The 21,422-nt window shown below is 39.0% G+C and overlaps 2 protein-coding genes across 2 annotated transcripts; both read left to right on the top strand.

The window, feature by feature from the left end:
• The first annotated feature begins 194 nt into the window (after window positions 1-194).
• Window positions 195-10,373, top strand: LOC129600914 (filamin-A-like). Its single transcript, XM_055499587.1, has 9 exons — window positions 195-747; window positions 1,535-1,789; window positions 2,452-2,703; window positions 3,974-4,369; window positions 5,074-5,513; window positions 6,885-7,008; window positions 7,673-7,846; window positions 8,641-9,045; window positions 9,957-10,373. The coding sequence occupies exons 1-9, from the start codon at window positions 348-350 to the stop codon at window positions 10,142-10,144; spliced, it is 2,634 nt and encodes an 877-aa protein (XP_055355562.1). The 5' UTR covers window positions 195-347; the 3' UTR covers window positions 10,145-10,373.
• Window positions 10,374-11,232: 859 nt separating this feature from the next.
• On the top strand, window positions 11,233-13,348 carry LOC129600917 (radial spoke head 1 homolog). The gene is made up of 6 exons (XM_055499589.1): window positions 11,233-11,634; window positions 11,768-11,987; window positions 12,312-12,538; window positions 12,665-12,736; window positions 12,801-12,957; window positions 13,022-13,348. The coding sequence occupies exons 1-6, from the start codon at window positions 11,575-11,577 to the stop codon at window positions 13,171-13,173; spliced, it is 888 nt and encodes a 295-aa protein (XP_055355564.1). The 5' UTR covers window positions 11,233-11,574; the 3' UTR covers window positions 13,174-13,348.
• The last annotated feature ends 8,074 nt before the right edge of the window (window positions 13,349-21,422 follow it).

Below are 21,422 nucleotides of genomic sequence, written 5' to 3'. Positions count from 1 at the left end.
ATAGAAACCGCCCATGCTGGTTGGCAGTCACGTTGATTCAGTCCATCTGCATTTGCGATTTTACACTAATTTACAGTACCGACGCAGTCACCAGACAGCCACTGCGTTTGAGATGGCAGTTTCCATAACAAAAGGTGACGTCACGCTCCAGTGACTCCGTTGACCGTAATCTCCACGATCTGGAATTTTAAACTGCAACGCAGACTGCATTTCTCATTTTCTCATCTCTCTTCGTGCGTGATCTCTCTTCAGTCTACCCCATCCTTCTATCCCAAACTCATCATTTCTCATTTTTTAGTATCTGTAAACACTGTTGGAGTATAATTTTCCCCGTTTGCACGCTAATCATGGATTTCTCCCGTGGCGAACCCGTCTCTCCCTCGGCCCTCGTCATCGCCGAGCTGCGCCAGCACCGCACCGTCCCCGAGTACACGGGCGGGATGCCGGATGAGGAGGGCGTCTTCATGGAGAAGGATTTGGCGCGCGATGCCCCGTGGAAGCGCATCCAGCAGAACACGTTCACGCGCTGGGCCAACGAGCATCTCAAAACCGTGCATCTGGGTGTACGCGATCTGGAGACGGATTTCAGTGATGGGTTGCTGCTCATCGCCCTGGTGGAGGTGCTCAGTGGACGGCGCCTGCCCAAGCACACCAAGAAACCCGTGTTCCGCTCGCAGAAACTGGAGAATGTCAGTGTGGCGCTGACGTTCCTGGAGGAGGAAGAAGGCCTGAAGCTGGTTAGCATAGGTACGGTAAACTGGGCGGTGGTGGCCGTTTCGCTGTTCGAGACTTCCTTGTAATTCGAAATTAACGATTAGTTTGTTTGTGGTTTACTTGCTTTTACCTGAAGCTGGTTTATTTTGTGATAGAAAATTTATAAAATATTACCGCCCTTTGCATTAATACGCGGCGATATTTCTAATGTTCCCTGTTTGGATTTTTTGCATTAAAAATAATTCTCAAATAATTTGTATTTTTTGGAATTTTTGTAGCAGAAAAACGTTGATTATGGGAATGGTAATCGAAAATTAGTTAATCTGGGGTAAAAAATTTTATAAATTAATCAGTAACCTTTGCTTTATAATGCGCGGCGGTTTTAATACTTCGTTTTCAGTTTCTCATTAAACGATAAAAAAATCTGAAATTTTAAGAATTTTCGTAGCCGGAAATTGTTCAAAATGGGAGGGGTGAGTAAGCCAATGAATGTCAGAAAATTTCATAAATAATCAGCAGCGTTTGCATTAATGCGCGGCGCTGTTTTTAATGTCCCTATTTAAATTTTTTGCATTAATAATATTTTTAAGAAACATCTGTAATTTTAGGAGTTTTCTTAGAAAATAGAGTCATTACTACATATTAATCCGTAGTTATTAATTAGTGATTTATTATGCAGTAATTTCGGTAATTATCTGCGTTTATGCTCTGGCTGGTTCGAAGTATTTTCGATAGTCTTGCTGAGTTTGTTGACCTCAGTTCGCCTGAATGGCAACGCAGTGAACCAGTTGCTAATCCGTCTGCCGGCTATGTTTTGCAGACAGCACGGACATTGTGGACGGTCGACTGAAGCTGATTCTGGGGCTGGTGTGGGCGCTGATCCTGCACTATTCCCTATCCAAACCGAAGTGGGAGGGCGATCCGGACAGCGATGGACCGGAGAAGAAGCTGACGCCCAAACAGCGCCTGATCACGTGGTTCCACCACAAGATGCCGCAGCTGCCCATCTCCAACTTCACCACCGACTGGAACGATGGACGCGCGTGCGGCGCCCTGGATAACGCCGTCGCGCCCGGTAATAAACCGGTTATTTTAATCCTCTTTAATTTAGTGAATTTAATTTATTTACAAGTTATTTTTTTAGTTTAATCAGTGCTGTTTTAAACCTTATTTTTTTGTTTAAATTCTGACTTATTAATTGTGATCGTACTTAATTTTTTTTAAAATTTTTCTATTTTATCGGAAAAATTTGTAGCAACGAGTGTGTTTACTGGTACTCAATTAAATTAATAATATGTTTGTATCTACTTCTCGTATATTTTCGGTATTTTCTATGGTTTAATTTGTAGCAATGAGGTTTTTCCAAAGATGTCGATTCTGACTCTTATAAAATTTTCGGTGGATTTTTATAAATGGTCAGTTTTTAGTCGCACGTTAGCTTGTTTGGAAAAATCAGTGATTTTTAGACTCTTAGTTTTTTTCTTGGGATTTGTTGTTGCTCTTTACTTTTTAGAGATGTTTTAATAGCTTTGCTCCATTGCTATTGTAGATTAGCTGTAAATAATTTATTGAAGAATTAGAAAATAATTAGCGAATAAATATCAGCTTTTTAAATAAGTAAATAAATGCAGGAGATAATTCAGATTTGACCTTCTTTGACCCTTTTCTTCTTTTTGACCTTCTTTTTATTTGACCTTCTTCTTTTTATTATATTAAGTGCGATGTGTTATTGTCCAGGTTTGTGTCCGGACTGGAAAGACTGGGATCCGCGGGACGCCCTGCGCAACGCCACGGAGGCGATGAGTCTGGCGGAGAAGTGGCTGGGAGTGCCGCAGCTGATCAGCCCGGAGGACATGATCGACCCCAACATCGACGAGCAGAGCATGATGACCTATCTGGCGCAGTTCCCCATCGCCAAGGTCAAGGCCGACGCGCCGCTACGCACGCCCACCACCCGCAAACCCAGCCAGCTGTCCGTCCGCTCCAGCGGTACGTTTACAAGTTGAGAAAAACATTACGTTGTTATTACGTTATTAATTGGAGAGCATGAGTGATTTCGTACGGGCGCTGGATATTATTGAAAGATGTGTTATAGCAAACGCTGAAGGCGTTTTTGAAAGTCTCGTTAATTAAGGAATAGGTGTCTCGGTACTGAATGACCATTCTTTCGATAAATTTAGATTTTATGAAAAAATTATTGAAGTTTGTGTTGAGTTTGATCGTAATAATTAAGTAACTGAATTTTTTGAGGAATAGTTGGGTGTCGGCTTAATTCACTGCACTACGCTAATCTCCGTATTAAGGAAATGACTGCCGGCTGTGCGACGTGCGTACTGAAATTTGCTTCAGACGGTAGCTTTAAACTTCAATAAAAGAACTGAAAGTTGGTTAGATCTTCTTTTGAAATTATAATTTTTTAACTGCCTTAATCTTATCTCAAATTAAAAGTACTGAACTGTTAAAAAAAAGAAAGATCTTGAACGATCATAGAACTGTATCCGAGTATCCTAATTCAGAATTTGATATTGTAAGCGCTGCGATATTATTGATCCATCGTGCTACGATTTTCTTCACATACTGAGTGCATACTATTCGTATTGGAAATTTGGCATTTTTTAAACAAACTGTTAATGTCAAAAAATAATATTACTATTAAAATTAATATGTGTTATAAATCAGTACATTTATAAAATTAATATAACGTATTATTCAAATTAGTATGTTATTGAAATGATGGAGTATTATGTTCTTATTTTTTTTCTAACCGACAGACATCTATTTTTCGTACCTTCCCTATCACTCTACGGGATGACCTTCGCTGCACCGTTCTTTCGATAAATTTCCGTTCGTTGAAAAAAAGTGTAGAGATTTTTTTGAATTCCATTCTACTAAATACGTACTCGTATTTGAATCTTTCTGAGTCCTTTCGGTTTCCTAGTTAAGCCACTGCACTACGATTCTCAGTTTTCAGCAGGTGACTGCCGCTTATGGTCGTATTAAAAATTTAATCTGTTTTAAATTCAACAAAAAGATTTAAAAGCTTATTCGAACTTGAAGTTAGGTTTTTTTATGTGCCAAATTTTTAATTTAATTAATTTTTGAATGTCCGGTTTCTGACAAATTAATGAACGATCATAGAAATATACCCCATATACTGTGCAAATGTCTGCATACTATTCGTATCGGAAATTCGGCATTACCACACCAAAAAATTGCGTGATTTATTTTTTTAGAGACATTACTTCTGTTTTTTAATTAGTGGTGACGCGGCCGGATCTGGTGAAGTGCAGTGGCCGCGGCATCCAGGCGGACGGCATCCGCACCGGCGACGTGGTCAACATCCGCATGGCCACGGGGGCCGCCGGGCTGGGCGACGTGGACCTGTCCATCATGGCGCCGGACGGGTCGCTGGAGAAGTACGACATGCAGACCAGTGAGAATCTGTACGAAGCCTACTACTGTCCCTCGCTGGAGGGGCGCTACGTCATCAGCATCCTGTACGGCGGCCGGCATGTGCCGCGCTCGCCCTTCCAGGTCAACGTCAAGCCGGCCATCGCGTCGAACATCCGCGTCTACGGCCCGGGACTGTCGGCCGGCGCCGTGGGCTACCCGGCCAATCTGTATGTGGATATGAACGGCGAAGCGGGGATGCTCAGTACGTGGGGGTTTCTGTGTTTTAATGCGCTAGATTATCGGTTCATTATTATTTTTGATTATGTTCGTTTTTGATTTAAATTGTTAATCGTAGATCTGTTGGGTACATAAAATCGACGGGAACAAAGTTTTTATTTCATTCTGTATATTTTATTTTTGACTTTTGTTAGAAATTGCGATAGACATAAATAAACGTAATAAACATAATAAACCTGTAAAATCATCAGTTCCTTCAGTTTTCTTTAACGTTTTTTGGAGCTGTGATTTTTTTTTCAGCGGAATTAAGTAAATTGTGGTAAATTGCCGGTATTTTGTCGGAGCTGTTTATGATGACACTGCAATAATTGCTGATCGCATAAGCCTGAAAATGAAAATTTATATTTCCGCTAGTTTTATAACACTTTTTCTTTAATTTCTGTAATTGAATGCAACTGATCTTGGTTTTGCATTTTGTATTTTACACCGCTCGTCGTGCTTATTTACGACTGACAAGAAAAATGTGGTTTTATTTTATTGCATTACTGTTCAAAAAAGAGAATTAATCATTGTATATTGAATTCGTTTTATTTTAAATTCATTTTTGCTTAATTTGTATTTTACGCTATTATACAGCGTTCGTTGTGGATCAAGGAAAACAGTTTTGTAATTTTTAAATAAAGGGAATAATTTAAATCTTAATTAAAGAAATAATTTCTTGCACTGTAGGCTTCTTGATCGAGGGTCCCAGCGAAGTGAAGATCGACTGCAAGGACCGCGATCTGGTGGCGTACGCCACGTACTGGCCGACCTGCGCCGGCGAGTACGCCGTGCACATCCACTGCGACAACGAGGACATCCACGGCAGTCCCTTCATGGCGGAGATCAGCCAGCTCCCGGCGGGCGTCAATCCCGACAAAGTGCGCGTAGAACTACCTTTGCGGGAGGGCGTGGCCATCGGGCAGCCGGTGGAGATGGTGGTGCGCACGCGCGACGCCGGGAATGCTCCCCTGGAAGTGCTGGTGACGGACGGGGAGTTTGATGTGTTGGTCAAGAAGGAGGAGGTGGAGCCGGGGGTGTGGCGCTTCGTGTTTACGCCGGATAACGCCGGGATGTATGTGGTGCTGGTGAATTTTGCCGGGGTGGCCGTGGGCGGGAGTCCGTTCAATGTAAGTGACGATTGCCAACCGGGGAAAAATAATAACAGTAATATAGGTGCAAAAATTGGTTATGAAGCTAGTTGCGAACAACGTAGCAGCTCGGTTCATTAAAACATTTTGGTTGCTCTAAATATGGCAGCGGAAAATTGCCACGGTCTGACACAGCCGATATGTTTGCCGATTGCGTCCTGTTTTCTTTGTAATTATTTTTTGTTTTTTTTTCAAATTTCAGTAAGTTTTATTCGAAATAATGTGCTACGTTACTATTGCTAGTACGTTATGAATGCCGTATAATTTTATTGATAATATTATGTACTTGGCCGTGCGCTTGGACGTTATGAAATTTTCGTAGTGTGGTGGCTGCACTTAAGTTATGTCCAAAATGATGACTGGCTGTGTGGTAGAGCCCTGCAACGGACTGGTAAATCCGAACCGCTCCGAATCCACTCCGATTTTCGGAGCGGATTGGACGGATTTGTTTTAAAAATATTCGGATCGGAGTGGTTTCGGAGTTTAGGCTTGCCTGAATGGATCGGATTCGCATGTAATTATGACTCCGAATTATCCGAAATAAAATTATATTTCAACTAATTTTTATAGGACAAAAAGCATCGTCAGCTTCGCGCTCCGCGCGAGGCTGTGATTCGGTAAAGCACTAAACGATTCTTTGTGATTCGGTAAAGCACTAAACGTAACTACTTCTATTACGTTAACTTTAGTTACTCTGTGCCCTTTGTTAGAGGCGAAGCTTGTTCAATCAAAAAAAGAAATCCGAATTACAACTTTTATGAGTTTTTTCGTTGAGAACTAAAAGAGATGACAGGTATTACAGATTTTTCTGAAATGAGATAAAAAAATATGACAAAAATTTTCGGAGCGGATCGGACTGGATTCGGATTTGTAAAAAACATTTACGGATCGGAGTGGTCGGAGTATGATTTTGAAAATTCGGAGTCGGACTGGGTTCGGAGAAAAATTTATTAGTTCGGATCGGACTGGACGAAGTTTTAGACTCCGTTGCAGGGCACTACTGTGTGGTGCTGTTGCCTGTAAAACTGTCTTTGAGTTGTCAAACTTTTCCCGTTTTTTTGCCATCCTGGTTTTTACTTTTTCGATTGTATGGTGTTCTGTTATTTTTTTCTCTAAGAAAAATATCTTAATGCCTTTTGTAAGTGTATTGGTGCTGTGCAGGGTTCACTTCTCAGGAAAGAAATTCGAAGCAGGTTGTGTGAGTGTCCATTATGGAATGTTCGTAGTGCAGTGGCACAATACGATATTTCCCTAGACCGATTCATGCTAAGTTCGGTACACGGTGGGGGGAGTTCATGGCTAGTACTGTGACTGGTTTATACACTTTTTGAGTGTTTTATCTTTTTGTAGATTCCCGTTCGTAGTTCCACGGCGGTTGGCCCGTCTCTCTTGTCACCGCGGTCCTCGCGTTCCAACGATAATTTCCTGTCCAGCTTGGAGATGAGTTCACTGCGGATTATCGGCTTCCAGCCAAGTACGTAATGCCACATTTTTATAGAATTACTGTTTTTTGTGCGTTTTATATTTTTTTTATACTGTTAACAACTTTATTCCATTTTTTAAAGTTTAATATTTTTATCTCATGTAATATTTACATATTTTATCTACGTATTTTTAAAAACCATAATTGAAGGTGACTGTAGAATCAAGCATTCACGATGTATAACAGTATAGGTACATTATAATTGTGATTTGTGAGCAATTTGTAGTGTAGTGGCAGTTTGTACATCGCATGCTTCCTTTCGGATAACTTGTTGTTGCTCTGCTACCCTCAGTTTCTCAGGAAATCTGCGCAGTTTTTATTTGTGTTCTTGTTTTGTATTCTTTTTGATGACTTTTGAAGTTTTATTTGGTTTTTGAATTTATAAACAAATTTGTTTTCTATGGTGCTGCCTGTTTTCTGATAATTATTGTTGTTGTGCGTTCTCCGAAAATCTGTGCAGTTTTGTGTGTTATATTTGTTTTATGCTCATAAAAAAAATTTTAAAAACCTTCCATATTTTTAGAAAGTTTTATTTTCTTTTCCAGTTTTGTTGCATTATTTTAAAATTGTTGCCGGTGCTGCGGTGCAGCTTTTATTTAAATTTGTATCTATTTTAAATTTATAAAATTCTCTGAGCGGTTTTTATGCGGTATAGATGTGGCATTGAATACGCTGAGTGAATTTCTGGTGGATTGTCGTGATGCGGCGGTGGGGGATAGCGCCGCGCTGAAGGTGTTCATTCATTCGCCCAGTGGAATTTCCGGTGAAGCGCTGGTATCGGAAAAGAGCCCGGGATTGTATAACGTCTCCTGCAGTGTATTTGAAGAAGGTAAGCGTTTCCTCGTATCGTACGATGTGAAATTGCCGAGACGAATAAGTTCCCCAGTTGCATATTTTAGTGTAAATCGCATTTCTCTTTAAAAAATTAGAACGGATTTTTTTATTTCTCTCAACGAATCCATGCTGCTGCATCAGCGTGCATTTCAGTGTGTGTGTGTGACTGTGTATGTGTGTGTGCGAAACGACGACTTAATTGTTTTAATTATCGTATTATTAATGGGATTGCGAGATATGGAAATTTGCGGTGTGAATCGTGTGGAAAAGCGCTGATAGATTTGGACAAATTCGTAGTGTAATGGCTGTGTGCAAATGGCCGCTTCTTGATTTGTCGTCATCGTTTATATGAGATTTCGCTGTAGTGATTTCGCATTGACTAGTTCGTTAAATTTTTTGAATGAGTAAATAGAGCTCACAAAAATGAATAGTGGAATTTTTCTAAACGCGCACCTTCTTGTGATCCTTTTCTTGACTAATCGTGTTAATAAAATCTATTAATAATAATAAGGTTTAATACGGATTGTGATAATGAAAAAATTTTTATGTCAAAAAATACTAGCATATAAATCAACTACATAATAATTTAACAATACAATATTTAACCATGTAAAAATAATTTGACAGTACAATTTAAGAAATAAACTGGCATTTTAACAGTATAATTTCAGTTTGATTTTCGTACGGAATGTTAATTCAACCTCAAAAACCGGTCAAAATTTTTTTACAATTTATTCAAAATAAGGATGGTGTTTACTGAATGTTTTTTTTAAATAATGTTTGGTGCAGGACCGCATACGCTGAGCATGTCGCTGGACGGTCTGCCGGTCCGCGGTCAGCCCCTGATTATCACCGCCGGAAATCCATCCGGAAATTATTCTCTGCTGAAGAACAGTAACGGATTGGCCGGTGGCCAGAAAACCGAGGATTATTCCGTCTCGGAGGAGATGTCCGGCGACGGGACGACGATTATCCGGCGCGAGACGCGGCTGGTGCGCGAGACGGTGTCCAGTGTGTGCACGGAGAGCATTCTCGGAAGCAGTACAAGCAGCGTGCTGAACGGGGTGCCGAGCGCCATGGCGGCGCTGGAGTTGGCGCAGGGCGACGCCTCCAAGGTGGTGCTGGTGGGGGAGGGCGTGCAGCGGGCCCGCGTCAACCAGGTCAACACCTTCACGGTCCGCGCTGACGCGGCCGGTAAGTTGAACGATTTTTAATAGTTATTCCATTTTCCCGGAGATTTACTCCGCTACATTCAATTAAGACTATTGTACAAAATTTTATCATTTCTTTTGTATTGATATAAGTTTGTTTACTTGCATATTTTTTATCTTTTTATTTAAGCGTTCTGGATATATACATTTTTTTTTAATTTTTAACGATACTGTACATATTTCTTGATTCTGCTAAGTAAAGGAAAAATAATAATAATAATTACTTAAGAACAGTAATAACTTTTTGTGTTCGTCGCCAACGCATGGATGTTCCTATTTTGCGTTTTTCCTGATATTATTATAAACACCTCTCCGATCGATTAATTTAACTTCTTTAAAAAATTATGGGATCTTTAAAACAGGAATTTAAAACGACTGTTAATTAAAGCGGATTTCCCAAAATTTCCATTGAACGATCTTGAGTCTAACCCTTCGCACTACGATTCTCTCGTTTTGATACGCGTACGGTCCGTATCCGACATGTGAATTCGCTAAGTACATATTTTACATTTTATATTCTGATGAATACAACCAACAACATGAAACAATCCTATGCCTGTACTGTGTTGATGTTAGTATTACATAATTGTATGGGATTTTTTTCCTTTTTCTAATTTTATATTAATTTAGCTGCTCATGCAGCGCGCCCGAAAAAATTAAATGACACAATCCGTATACGTAATTGTTTTCGCATTTTTTTACGCTCTTTATTTTCTTGATAACGTATGGCGGTTTGAAAACTATTTACATTTAATGGTACAATCGGTGGAAGTTTTCCCGCATTATTTTTGCACAGTTTTTCCCCGATAACTTTTTTTCCCTGTAGATAATTAATTCAGAAGTTTATACGCTCCGAAGATTTAGCCGTTTTGTTAAATTTGATATCTTCCACAGGCTACAACGTGCTGCTGGTGGGCGTGTACGGGAAAATCCTCAACGCGCACGAAGTGAAGATGACGTATAAAGGTCAAGCCACTTACGAGGTGACCTATGAGTTGAAGGAGCGCGGGGAATATCTGCTGATCGTCAAATACGGGGATGACCACGTCAACGGTAGTCCGTTTATTCTGCAGTGCCAGTAAATTGTTTCTCATTTAAACGTTCCGTGGAATAAGCACAGATTATTTTTGTATTTTAATACTGACAGATTTGTTTTTGTTAACCAAATTGTGGCTGAGCAAAATACCTCGAATTGTTAGATACTTTTGTTAATTTTTGAGCACACAGTGATGGTGAAGATTTCCGTTCAAACCAAATAATTCTATGGTGGCGGGGAGATTTTGGGATTCAGTTAATTTGGTGCAATAAATTGCCGAGTTTTGTTTACGTTGAATAAATATCAATAAATTGCGGATATCAGTTTGTATTATGTACAATAATACCAAAACAATGTGGAGTTCAGTTTTAATTAAATTATTAATATCAATTAACTGCAGAGTTCAGTTTATACTTTATATTATATTAACATAATTAAAGTTAAATAAATATCAATAAATTAAAGTTAAATAAATATCAATAAATTACGAAGTTAAGTTTTACGATAAATTAATATCAAGAAATTGCAGAATTATTTTTACGGTAAATTAATATCATGGCGGAGTTCAGTATAAATTAAATTAATATCAAGCAATTAATATCAGAGTTCAGATTATGTTTTTAGGTTGAATGAGTATTAATAGATTGGGGAGTCAATTTTAATTTAAATAAATATCAATAATTTCGGAGACCAGTTTACATCAAATGATTACCAATGAATAAATTGCAGAGTTTAGTGTACATTCAATAAACTGCGGAGTTCTTTTTCCTCAGCTTCCAGCGCGGCTAAATCCTTGCGTAAAATGGCAATTTCCCGCGTTTCGGTGCTGTTCTGTGTCTGCAGTTCGTTGAGTTTATGCTGTAGAGAATGGATGACGTTGTCGAGGGCTTCCAGTTCTTGCTCTTTTTTCCGGCATTTCTGGCTGATGTTGGTGAGGTTCTCAGAGTGACAGTTGCATGGCGAAGGCATCGTGAATATTCTGTGACAAGATTAATTTTCTCTTTCCAATAAAACGTTGCTTAAATGCTACGTAATTACTGCTGAAAATTTTAATTTTTGACGTCTGTTGCTGAAAATATATGCGTAATTGCTAGGTGACCTTTCCTCAACATCCTGCACCTTCCGATCCAAATACAGAAGCACTTGAAATTAATGCCAAAAATAATTACTGTAATTGTGATTTCATGGAAAGGATTTATTACTGTTTTATTCAGATGAAGAACTGAAACCCATATCGTGCAGAAATAAAACAATCCGCAAAAAAATACAGTTTTGTTAGTACCATCGCGCATTCGATTATAGCGAGACGTATGCGGCAGCGGCAGTGATTTTTTTCCAATTATACGATACAACTCGCTTTTTCCTCGAAGAACCTAAAGGTCAAGTTTCGCGAGATCTCCATCGACAACTGCAAATTCGTATACGGATATTAGCGTCTTGGTACACGCGTGTTAATTCTGTGTGACGCTTAAAAACATGTCGGACGAAGAAAACGAGAATGAAGATGAAGAACAGGAGAAAGAAGTGTATTTGGGGGTACATTTCATAACAATGAAGCTAATCCTTCGATATTTGCTGTGTTTTGTGTCAATCTCGCTTTACTTGGAGCGTTTAATGCAAAGATCACCGGAAGCCCATATTTTCGCATATATGATTTGTTGCAGCGCAGAAGTACGAGGGAGGCAGGAACGAGAAAGAGGAGCGCCACGGCGAGGGTGAAGCACTGCTCCCTAACGGTGATCGCTATAAAGGTCAATACGAGAATGGCCGGCGGCATGGAAAGGGGTTGTATGTCTTCAAGGGCGGACCGCGGTATGAAGGCGAATGGAAGAACGGACTGAAGTATGGGCATGGCAAGTTCATCTATCCCGATGGTTCTTCCTATGAAGGTAACGTGCGGATTTCGGTTCTGCTTTAGCAGTTTTAACAAGCACTATATGTAATGGCTTCCAAATGTTGCAGTTAAGTAAGTGGCGAAGTAACCAAAATAACGCAGACAGCTTTAGTGTCCACCGACACCATAAATTGGCGTAAACAAATGAGAAAATGTTATGTATTCACATTTTATGTAATTGCAAAAGCGCAATATTACAGTACACAGATTAAATACCCCATAAAATGACTGTTTGATATCAGGTTTAAAAATAAAATGTTTACGCACTACATTTTTGATAAAAGGCAAAACAAACAAGGATTTGGTGCTGTTTGTCTAGGATACTGGGTGAAGGATCAGAAGGAAGGCTACGGTGTGTACACGTTCGAGAACGGTGACACGTACTCCGGGCAGTGGAAAAACGGTCTACGTAGCGGGTATGGAAAGTACCGGTACAAGCAGAGCGGCGCGTGTTACGTCGGGTTCTGGGCTAATGACAAGCGACATGGGAACGGCGAAATCCTGTGCGGCTCCCATAAATACGTCGGTCAATTTGCCGACGATAAGGTACTAATATCACTCGTCAGTCGTCTCCACTAAAGTAGTTAAAATAAGGGCGAAATTGTGTTTAAACCAGTGGATAGAAAGAAAACTTGGCTGGTCGTTGGTTTTATGGTCGTTGTGTTTTTCCAGCCAATCGGTCCCGGAAAATTCGCTTTTCTCGGTGGCTATGAACAGCACGGACATTTTGCGCCGGTGGAAGTGGTAATTACTTTGTGACCTTTAGCTCCAATTTTTACATGGGAGTGTCAGTGTCCCGTTTGATTAGGATGCCGCTGTTGCCTCCTTAATGAATGACACGCCCGTGGAAGAAGAAACTCCCGAATCCGCGGAACAAGAAGAGGGCGCCCAGGTCACTGTGTCTAAGTGGATCCCGGAGAATCTGACGTTCCCCGAACGCATCGACATAGGAACGGATCCGAAGCGTAAGCAGCAAATACGCGAATCAGGGACCTTTCCTGTTACATAATTCTCGTTTATCGTTAACAGAAATTCTTGCAAAACGACTTCAGCTGCAAGCGGAAAAGCGAAAAACCGGCACCGAATCGGAATCTCCGGTACCGGAACCAGAACTGGAGCAGTCGCACGAAGAAGGTCACCAAGAAATTGTCAACGCCCCAGACGAATTAACAGAGCAGTGATTTTTATTTCGGAAATGCCAAAAAATTCTGGAAAATGTGGTTAATTGTTGTTGCGAGTAATATTTATATTTAAAAAAACAAACAAAACCAGATTAGTAAACAAGATTTTAATTTAATGCGATTATTAATAAATGTTGGTATAAAGAACAGTCAGCATAACTGTTTAAATTCCTTCTTGGTTGCGATAGAGAGAAGCCAGTGTAATTTAATTTTTAACGGAACAGTATGCTAACGTTTACATGCACTGCTCGCTAAAGCAATCCAACCGTTGACATTTTCTATTGGCTCAGCCCATTGTCATTCTCCTTTCAAATCCACAAAAGCCTCCACGCACACACACGGATTATAGCGTAAAGAATACGTTAAGGAGAAAAAATCCAGTTCATAATGAAAACAGTCCACACGCCCGTTGATTGGATTACCCGCGTTGACTGGCAGAAGCCAGGCCTGGTTTGTATAAAGGGTTAAACCACTCTCTCCCTGCCTATACATCTCTGTGTATCCGCTAATTCCCCGTTACAACAACAATTCTGCACGTTGTTCCCGTTCCTGCGCGCGGCACGCCAGCCGTGGTCCCAGCTGTTTGACGGTTGCTGTTTGAATGCCAACATGTGTGTCAATGTGTGCCGGGAATTGTTCAGGACGCGTCTACATGTACAGACGTGTGTGTACTGTGTAATATACTCAGTGTGTACGTTGTCCAGTCAAGCGCAACGACGCTGTCATCAAAAGTGCACTTAAAAAGCCGCGGTTGACGGTGTAGTACGATTGGTCGCTGGTTTTTATTTTTCTTTGTAAATTTGAGGAACCAGACAGTGTTGCGCAATCGGATATATTTTGCTTTGTTTCGAAACAGCCGGATACATATACTTTTGTTCAGAAATATCGCATTGCGCAAGCTGTCTGGCCGGTTTTCTGCTGCACAAAAGAAACTCCGTGCATGACGCAACCGGCTTTAACCTTCCATTGTTTAATGCATCCGCTTGCGCAACGCTGTCGTCTACGACGTTATCAAGATTGTCGTTAAAAGCTGCGCACGATAAAATGAGCCAATGAGAAGCGTGTTAATTTTCACCATCTGTAATTATTTACCCGAAAGGTCACGGACGGATCCACGCCTTACCGATAATTGCCGGCTAAAACGAGCCGGGTGGGGCTTTGTCGCGTTGGTAAAATTGGCATTTTTCCGAAGTCGGTAAAGTGGGAGTCGTGCGATCGGGATAAAAATACAGTCAGAAAACGGGATACCCGAGTCAGAACTGGCAATGGGGTGTACTGGATGGTGTTAGTTGAATCAACTTGTTGACCCAAGGTTAATGAACATGGGGCATCGTTTTGCGGGAAAACCGGCGCAAATGCATAGTATTGCCGGCATCGCGGCGTTTTCATACAATGCTTCCGTTGGCTCATATTTCTCGCCGTTCACTCACTCACTCTCTCTTTTCTTCTCGCTCTGGGTCATCGGAGCTTTTTCCTCCCCGATTTTTAACAGCACGGAGAAAAAAGTGGATCAACAGTTAGCTGCGGTTTAGATATCGCTTCCATAAACCACGTTAAATCGATTTTCCACGGCAAATAAACTGCTGCGGTATTCTCCATCGAAAAAAATAATTCGTGTAAAACAACAAACACATAAGTTTACAAAAAAAATATAAGTTCCCTATAAATAGAAGTAAATATTACATACTGTAAAAATACTAACCCACTAAACATTAAAGTCAAAATAAACATTCAAATTCATTGGCAAAATTGTTTACGAAACTCCTCCTTCAAAGCACCAGAATTTTGTTATTTTAGCAATCAATAAATACTTTTGCACTGGTCGACCGATAAGTGCTTTTTTCTACAAATTTCGTTTATTTTGTTTGTTGCAAAATATACATTAGGTGATGTGCCGTAAAGAAGCAAATTAATTTGTACAAAAAAAGACGTATACCGCTTCCAAAAAAATTGCCGATTAAGATCGTTGTCGCGATGTATTGAAAGTTGCAGAAAAGGTTACCGCCCACTCATCCGCGGTTGGATTCCGGCAACCGCCAGTGCGGCCTGCCCCGCCCCTTTACTGATTGCAACATTCCCGCTCCGCACACACGTCTTTCCTGCCGAACCCCTTCACGATCATCTTCAACCGCAACCAAGTGGTTTTCAGGGAAAACGTTTCCCACAACGGCTTTCTGCATTAATGTACATCTGTGTCCTGCTCCTAGTAAAGTTTTTCTTCAAAAATATATTTACTCCATGTTTTGTCTTTGCCGGCATCAGTTGCACGGGGATTATTATTAATCATGCGGTGCGTGTGATGACGCGAGACATTTGCCGGTTGGGATTGTGAGTGGGTGGATTAATCGGTGGTGTTCAATCGGAAGACTGTTTCCGGCATTTGCTGCATATATGCACGCGGGATATGTCGTGATGAGTTAATCAGTGTCGGAGGTGCGTGCACAATTAATGTCATATTTCTTCGTTTTTACTCGTATATAGGCGCGCTATTCCAGTAAAATACCGAATTTCCTGTAAAAGTAGCATCGTGAAAACCCACATTAAAATTAAGCTATTTAACTGAATTTACAGGGCAAAAGTATTTATACTTTAATCATTTTCACGATTTTAATTAAAAACAGTAATGTAAAATACCTGAAAAAGAATTTAATTCATTTTTTGTTGCGGTTTACGCATTCTGAACCTGTTGTAAATTTAAATAACGATTTTAATTATTTTTATTATTATTATAAATACATCAAGTTTAAACGAAGAATATTCGCGTAAATAATTATTAAGTACAAAATGATCGAAAATCAGGAAAAGTTGAAAATATATTATATCACATTTTTTGCGTTGCCCGCGCAGTTTTGATGGCAATATATTTGCTTAATAATAAATTTTTTTCAGTAAGAAAAAATCTTAATTAGGGATTTTTCTGTCACTGAGTGGCGCCAAGTGGTTAACCAACAATTTTCGGAGTAATGTTTTATTGTACTGGGATGTGCACTTGAATCGGTGGAATAATTACCATCGCGCGGGAACAGCAAAAATCAATGATAATGTTTTGCCGATAAGATGGCGATGGCTGCAGTTCAATATTTGCCCGTTGAATTGAATAGCCGGTCGGCGGTTGGTGGTGGTCGATGCGCATATAAATATACATACTGTGTACGTATATATAGGCCCAGCGCCGGTGCCGAGGGGACACCCAGCGTTGCAAATGGCTTTTGCTTCTTATCGACTTTTTATTTAAAACATCTCCTCAAATGCGCCGGAAGCCAGAGCGTTAAATCATGGCTAAATGTTTTCCCCTTTGCGTTACGCGCGGCGCATGCCGGGCTCCGGAAAAATTCCCGTTTCGACGCACGCCGGCAAACAAATTCCACTTAAATGAGCGAAAAGGCATTTATTAAGAAAACGCGTGAAAATCGTGCTAGTTCAGTAAATAATACTTAACCGCATTTAAAATAAAATGAAATTTATTTAGAATACTCAAAACACTTAGAAGTAATAAACAGCCATAAAAATTGTACGAAAAAATTAATTTTTGCTATTTGTTAAATTGTATAACTATTAATACAGCGTTACTTATTCGGAAATTTTAAATAACAAATTTAAAAAAACAGAAAAACCAATAGAGAAAAATAATACAAAAACTCATAAAAATGTGCGAATAAATTTTATTTTGGCGAAAAATATTTTTGTTATATTTTTGAAGTATGGAATGGTTAACGTACAGCGTTACTTTTTTGGGGACTTCGAAAAGACAGATTTTAGTTCAGATAGATTTATTGCACGACTTAAATTAAATTAATATCGCAAAATAAAGATGTAAAGTTTTCTTTACCGGGAAAAAGTGTCGCCATATGTCCACTAACGCTGAATATATAGAATAAAGATGTCAGAAATGTTTTCTTATAATTGTCCAATGTCGGAGTAGAATCGTTGTCAATAGGTTTTTGTGTGGTTTCTGCTCTCGCTTATCAGATTTACGCTGGATGGGAGTAAATAAAAAAGGCTGAAATTTTCTCTGCCGGTTGTATATAGACTACTTGTGCAGAGAAGCCAGTAGTGTGTATGCAGTCATCAAGTGTCATTTATTTATTCAATCCCAATGAGGCAGGACCAGCGTGTGCGCTGGGATTTCCATAGGAATGGGAAAGTAGAACACTAATCACGCCAAGTATTAAAAACAAATATTTGCCGCACTGTCGAGTGGTATAAAGAGCTAAATACGCGGCAAACAAACTGTTATCCTAGGCCGTTGTGTCCGCGACAAAAACCGGTTAACAATAGGCCGGTTAACACTTTTTCCCACATTCCACCGGAAGTGGGAGATGATGGGAAAATTTTGCGCCCGTGTATGGCTGATTATATTTACTTATTTATATGCGCTATTTGATCCGTTAAATACTTTTTTAGAATATTGTGTAATTTCAGGAAATTACGGAATTATTGTTTACCATTGCATAACATTCGTTGCTGTATTCGAACAAAATTGTTTCCGAAACAAAATGTCTTACAAAACTTCGAAATTCTTAAAAACATTTTTTTAAAAAACATTAATTTTTGTACGAATTCAATCCTGATTTTTTCAGTAATTTTCCCGGCTCTAAAATGGTGTTAATCAAAATTTCAATTTATTTATATTTATTTGTAACGATATTTGCATTTTCGTTGAACGTATGGTAAATAATATTATTTTTAAAATACTGCTGAAAGCAGGGAAGATTGCTGAGGCTGAAGAAAATGAGAAGCCGGGAATTAAGGCCATCACGCGTGGCCGCACAGCCATCCACAACGGCGTGATTTCATTGCTGTCATTCTTCATTCAAATTTGTCCATCCGTCAACTCTGTGCTTTGTGTATCGTGCATCTCGTACGCTATGATATATCCACAAAATAAAATTTATTTCCAAATGATCCACAATTTTCTAAATATATTTATATAAATTTGCAAATAATACAAAAAAATAAATTTGTCAATAAATGACAAAATTATGGAAAAACAGGAATGATACCAAAAATGGATTAGCAATTAAAACAACAATTACAGCGACAATTCTTTGCAGTTTGATCTAATAAATACAAATAAATTAAATAAGGGTTCGGCAATAAGTTTCAAAATGAAAAACGAAAAATACAAGAATGCCAATAAATTTCGTAAATATTCTGCAATAAATTATAAAATTCTTAAAAAATGGAAAGTAGACTAAAAACTGATTTAGCAATAACACAAAAATTAAAGCAGTATTCTTTGCCGTTTGGTTTGAAAAATATAAATAAATAAATTAATTGTTCGGTAATAAATAACAAAATTAATGAAAAATGGAAATTAGTCGATTAAGCGTTAATCCAAAAACACGGCATATATGACTGGTGATTTTATTATCTGGAGATGTGTGCCGCGGTCCCTGTGGAAGGCGCAAAAAAAGTGTTGTACGTAATGATTAAAGCTGTCCTGACGGCGAATGATTGGCAGGGATGATAAATTAATGGGGAAAATAGCCGCAAGATGTGGAGCGTTGTAATTGTTGATGTTGAGGCGACCGGCGCGCCGGCGAGTGCTGCTGCCGGCACACTGCGCGGTCCCATCGTCGCCCGTGTGTATATTGGATTTTTTTGCCAATCCAATAACACCATGTTGACATATGTCCTTATTGATTACAGCCAATCCATCCCCGTGCACCACAGCTGCTTTACCACTTTTCTTTATTTTTTTCGAGCACCACATGTTCCCTTTTACACACCATATTGCGCAACAGCTGTTCCAGAATTTTAGAATAAATAGCAGTTTAATTAATCGTTGGTATAATCGTGTAAACCGTAATTACGTGAGAATCTGCTATTTATTTTTATTTAAGAAATCATTTTTGCTTACAAATTTTGTAAAACATTTCCCCTAATTTTAAAGTAATGTACATAAAGAAATTATTTTGTAGAATTGTGCTTGAAAACAGGATGCTCCTGATTTTTGTTTTTTAAGAGAACAAGGTCAAAACTTTAAAGAATTTAAAAACATAAATCACGGAAAAAATCAGAAAGTAAATAATAAAACGGATCGAGAAAATTTCGCAAAAAAAGGCTGTTCCAATCAATGAGCAGCGCATATATCCGTCAGACGATCCCGATGAATTATAAGATGGGTAAACAAGGAAGCCGGTATTTATATATGGAAATTGCGGCGGACTGCGTGATTCCTGCTTGACTGGCTTTATTAGAAATGCTAAGACTCCCGGGCGCCCTGCCTTCCGTGCCGGTTATGATCAATATTACGCTCTTTTCTCTTTATGCACGATAAAACTCTGCTACTTATTCTTCCGAACCGACGGCTAAATTCGTCCAATCGACGTTGCGTTTAACTGCTTAGTCTAGTCTTATTAAATTAAAATGCCGCGATTCCTGCGCTGAATATCTGTCCTTTTTAACTACACGTTTTTTTATTCTGTCATTTGTGTTTATAACGTTGCCATTGCAGGCACTGCTGTATATTTTTGATGATTTTATTATAATCGGTAACTTGGGGAAATGAATCTTATTACGGAATTAGTGCGGCAGTAGTTTTATTTAGCAAATTATTTAAATGCTTCGACGCTTAACTGACTAATAACAAAATACTAATGATATTTTTCATACATGCAATAGGTGGAAAGAATTTTTTTACCTTGTTGTTACTGTATTTTATTTTTATTACTTATCTTCTTTTATTAATATTACGACCGGTCATTATTTTATGTTATTTCGTTGCTTTTCTACTCCAGAAAAGAAATTAATTTGGTTGTTGTTGATTTTCTTGTTAGAAAATCCGTTTGCGGAACGAAATTCCCACATACTATCAATCTTGGGAAAATCATCTAGAAACGGCTCATTTGCTGTGCACACATATGTAGATATAACGCTCGGATATGGCGGCGTTGTTTTTAAAATAAAAGCTTGACACAGGTCAAGAATCTCTTAATACAGAATATGCAAATGCCGGCGTTCTATGATGGAAAAGCGCGGGAATGCGGTTAGAATCCCTTAAGACATAGGAGCGCACTGTGTATGTGTGCGTTGAGTCGCTGGAATAATCAAGCGCTTCCTGTGCCGGGCCTCCTGGGACACAATGTGAGAAAATACTGATCATCCCCGTCCGACGCTGGTGTACCGGTTATTCGAAGGGACACAGTCTGTGGTAATGCAGTGGGGCGTGTGTGATGCGCGGAGTATTCGGATGGTTTTTCGGTATGAAATATTATTATTCGCCATGACGGTGGAGTGTTTTATTTTATTCCCCGATGACGCATTGCGGACGGGGTTGTTTATCTTTTTGCGCAACGCACGATTGCCCTAATCGCGAGTTAATAATAAGTACCGCGGCTCCTGTCTGTGATTAAAAAACGGGGTATTTATAAGCGCCGGGGTTTTCCGTTTGATCGGTTGATAAATAAAAATTGAGTTAATTTAAAATATTTTTAGGGAGTTTAGCACGTTGTTTGCGCTTGAACTTGAAATCTTTTGTAATTTTGATGGATGAATGTTGATGCCGATTGTTTGAGTTTAGAAATCACAAGTAATGTTTTATTTCTTTATTTTTTGATTCGATTTGCCTGTTTAACCTACTAGTGTTTTGTGGTTAAGCCAGTTTTACGAAGTTAAGTTTTTTTTTGGAAAATCAAAATAATTTAAAATACGTTCTTAGTTTTAATATTTTCTATAAGAATTACTGCAGTCTGCAGGTAATTTTAATCGTTTATACTTGTATTCTTTTTTCTGTGTTTAAAAGTTGGCTTAAAATTTTTTAATTTACATATATCAGAAATGGTCGTTTTTGCATTGAGATTTTTTATATTACATAATATTGTTTGCAAAGACATTCGGCTTTATTGTGCCATTTTTAAATTGTTGTAATAATGTCAAAATAATTTAAAAGGCGTTCTCTAATTATTAGTTTTTTAATACGAGAGTTAAACGTAATGTCACTCGTTTACATTTTTTATATGCGCTTAAAATTCTTTTAAAATTGTTTTAAATTTAAAAATAAATCGAAAAATGTCCATTTTGCAGTGACGTTTATTTTTGTTATAAGAGTAAAATAGTGACCTTTCTCATTCCCCTAATCTCGGCCTGATCCCGGGGTATAAAAATGAGGGCAGTAGTGCCAGCTTAGTCTCCTCCCTCTTATCCACTCTTCCCATCCGCACAAAAGGGAAGAATATCAAAAGCGGGAGGGAGTGCACACATACACACAGCCGCCCACGTAATACGGCCACTAATTTGCCTGATGG

Source organism: Paramacrobiotus metropolitanus, unplaced genomic scaffold (assembly GCF_019649055.1).
Source record: "Paramacrobiotus metropolitanus isolate TYO unplaced genomic scaffold, Prichtersi_v1.0 Parri_scaffold0000203, whole genome shotgun sequence".
Taxonomy (NCBI): domain Eukaryota; kingdom Metazoa; phylum Tardigrada; class Eutardigrada; order Parachela; family Macrobiotidae; genus Paramacrobiotus; species Paramacrobiotus metropolitanus.
This window is presented reverse-complemented; position numbering and strand designations above follow the sequence as displayed.

Bases quoted from the DNA above. Each gene is read 5' to 3' on its own strand.
- LOC129600914 (XM_055499587.1), top strand. From the start codon at position 348: ATGGATTTCTCCCGTGGCGAACCCGTCTCTCCCTCGGCCCTCGTCATC. The intron at 1,790-2,451 runs GTAATAAACCGG...GTTATTGTCCAG, and splicing joins GGATAACGCCGTCGCGCCCG to GTTTGTGTCCGGACTGGAAA. The intron at 4,370-5,073 runs GTACGTGGGGGT...CTTGCACTGTAG, and splicing joins CGGCGAAGCGGGGATGCTCA to GCTTCTTGATCGAGGGTCCC.
- LOC129600917 (XM_055499589.1), top strand. From the start codon at position 11,575: ATGTCGGACGAAGAAAACGAGAATGAAGATGAAGAACAGGAGAAAGAA. The intron at 12,737-12,800 runs GTAATTACTTTG...CCGTTTGATTAG, and splicing joins ATTTTGCGCCGGTGGAAGTG to GATGCCGCTGTTGCCTCCTT. The intron at 12,958-13,021 runs GTAAGCAGCAAA...TATCGTTAACAG, and splicing joins CATAGGAACGGATCCGAAGC to AAATTCTTGCAAAACGACTT.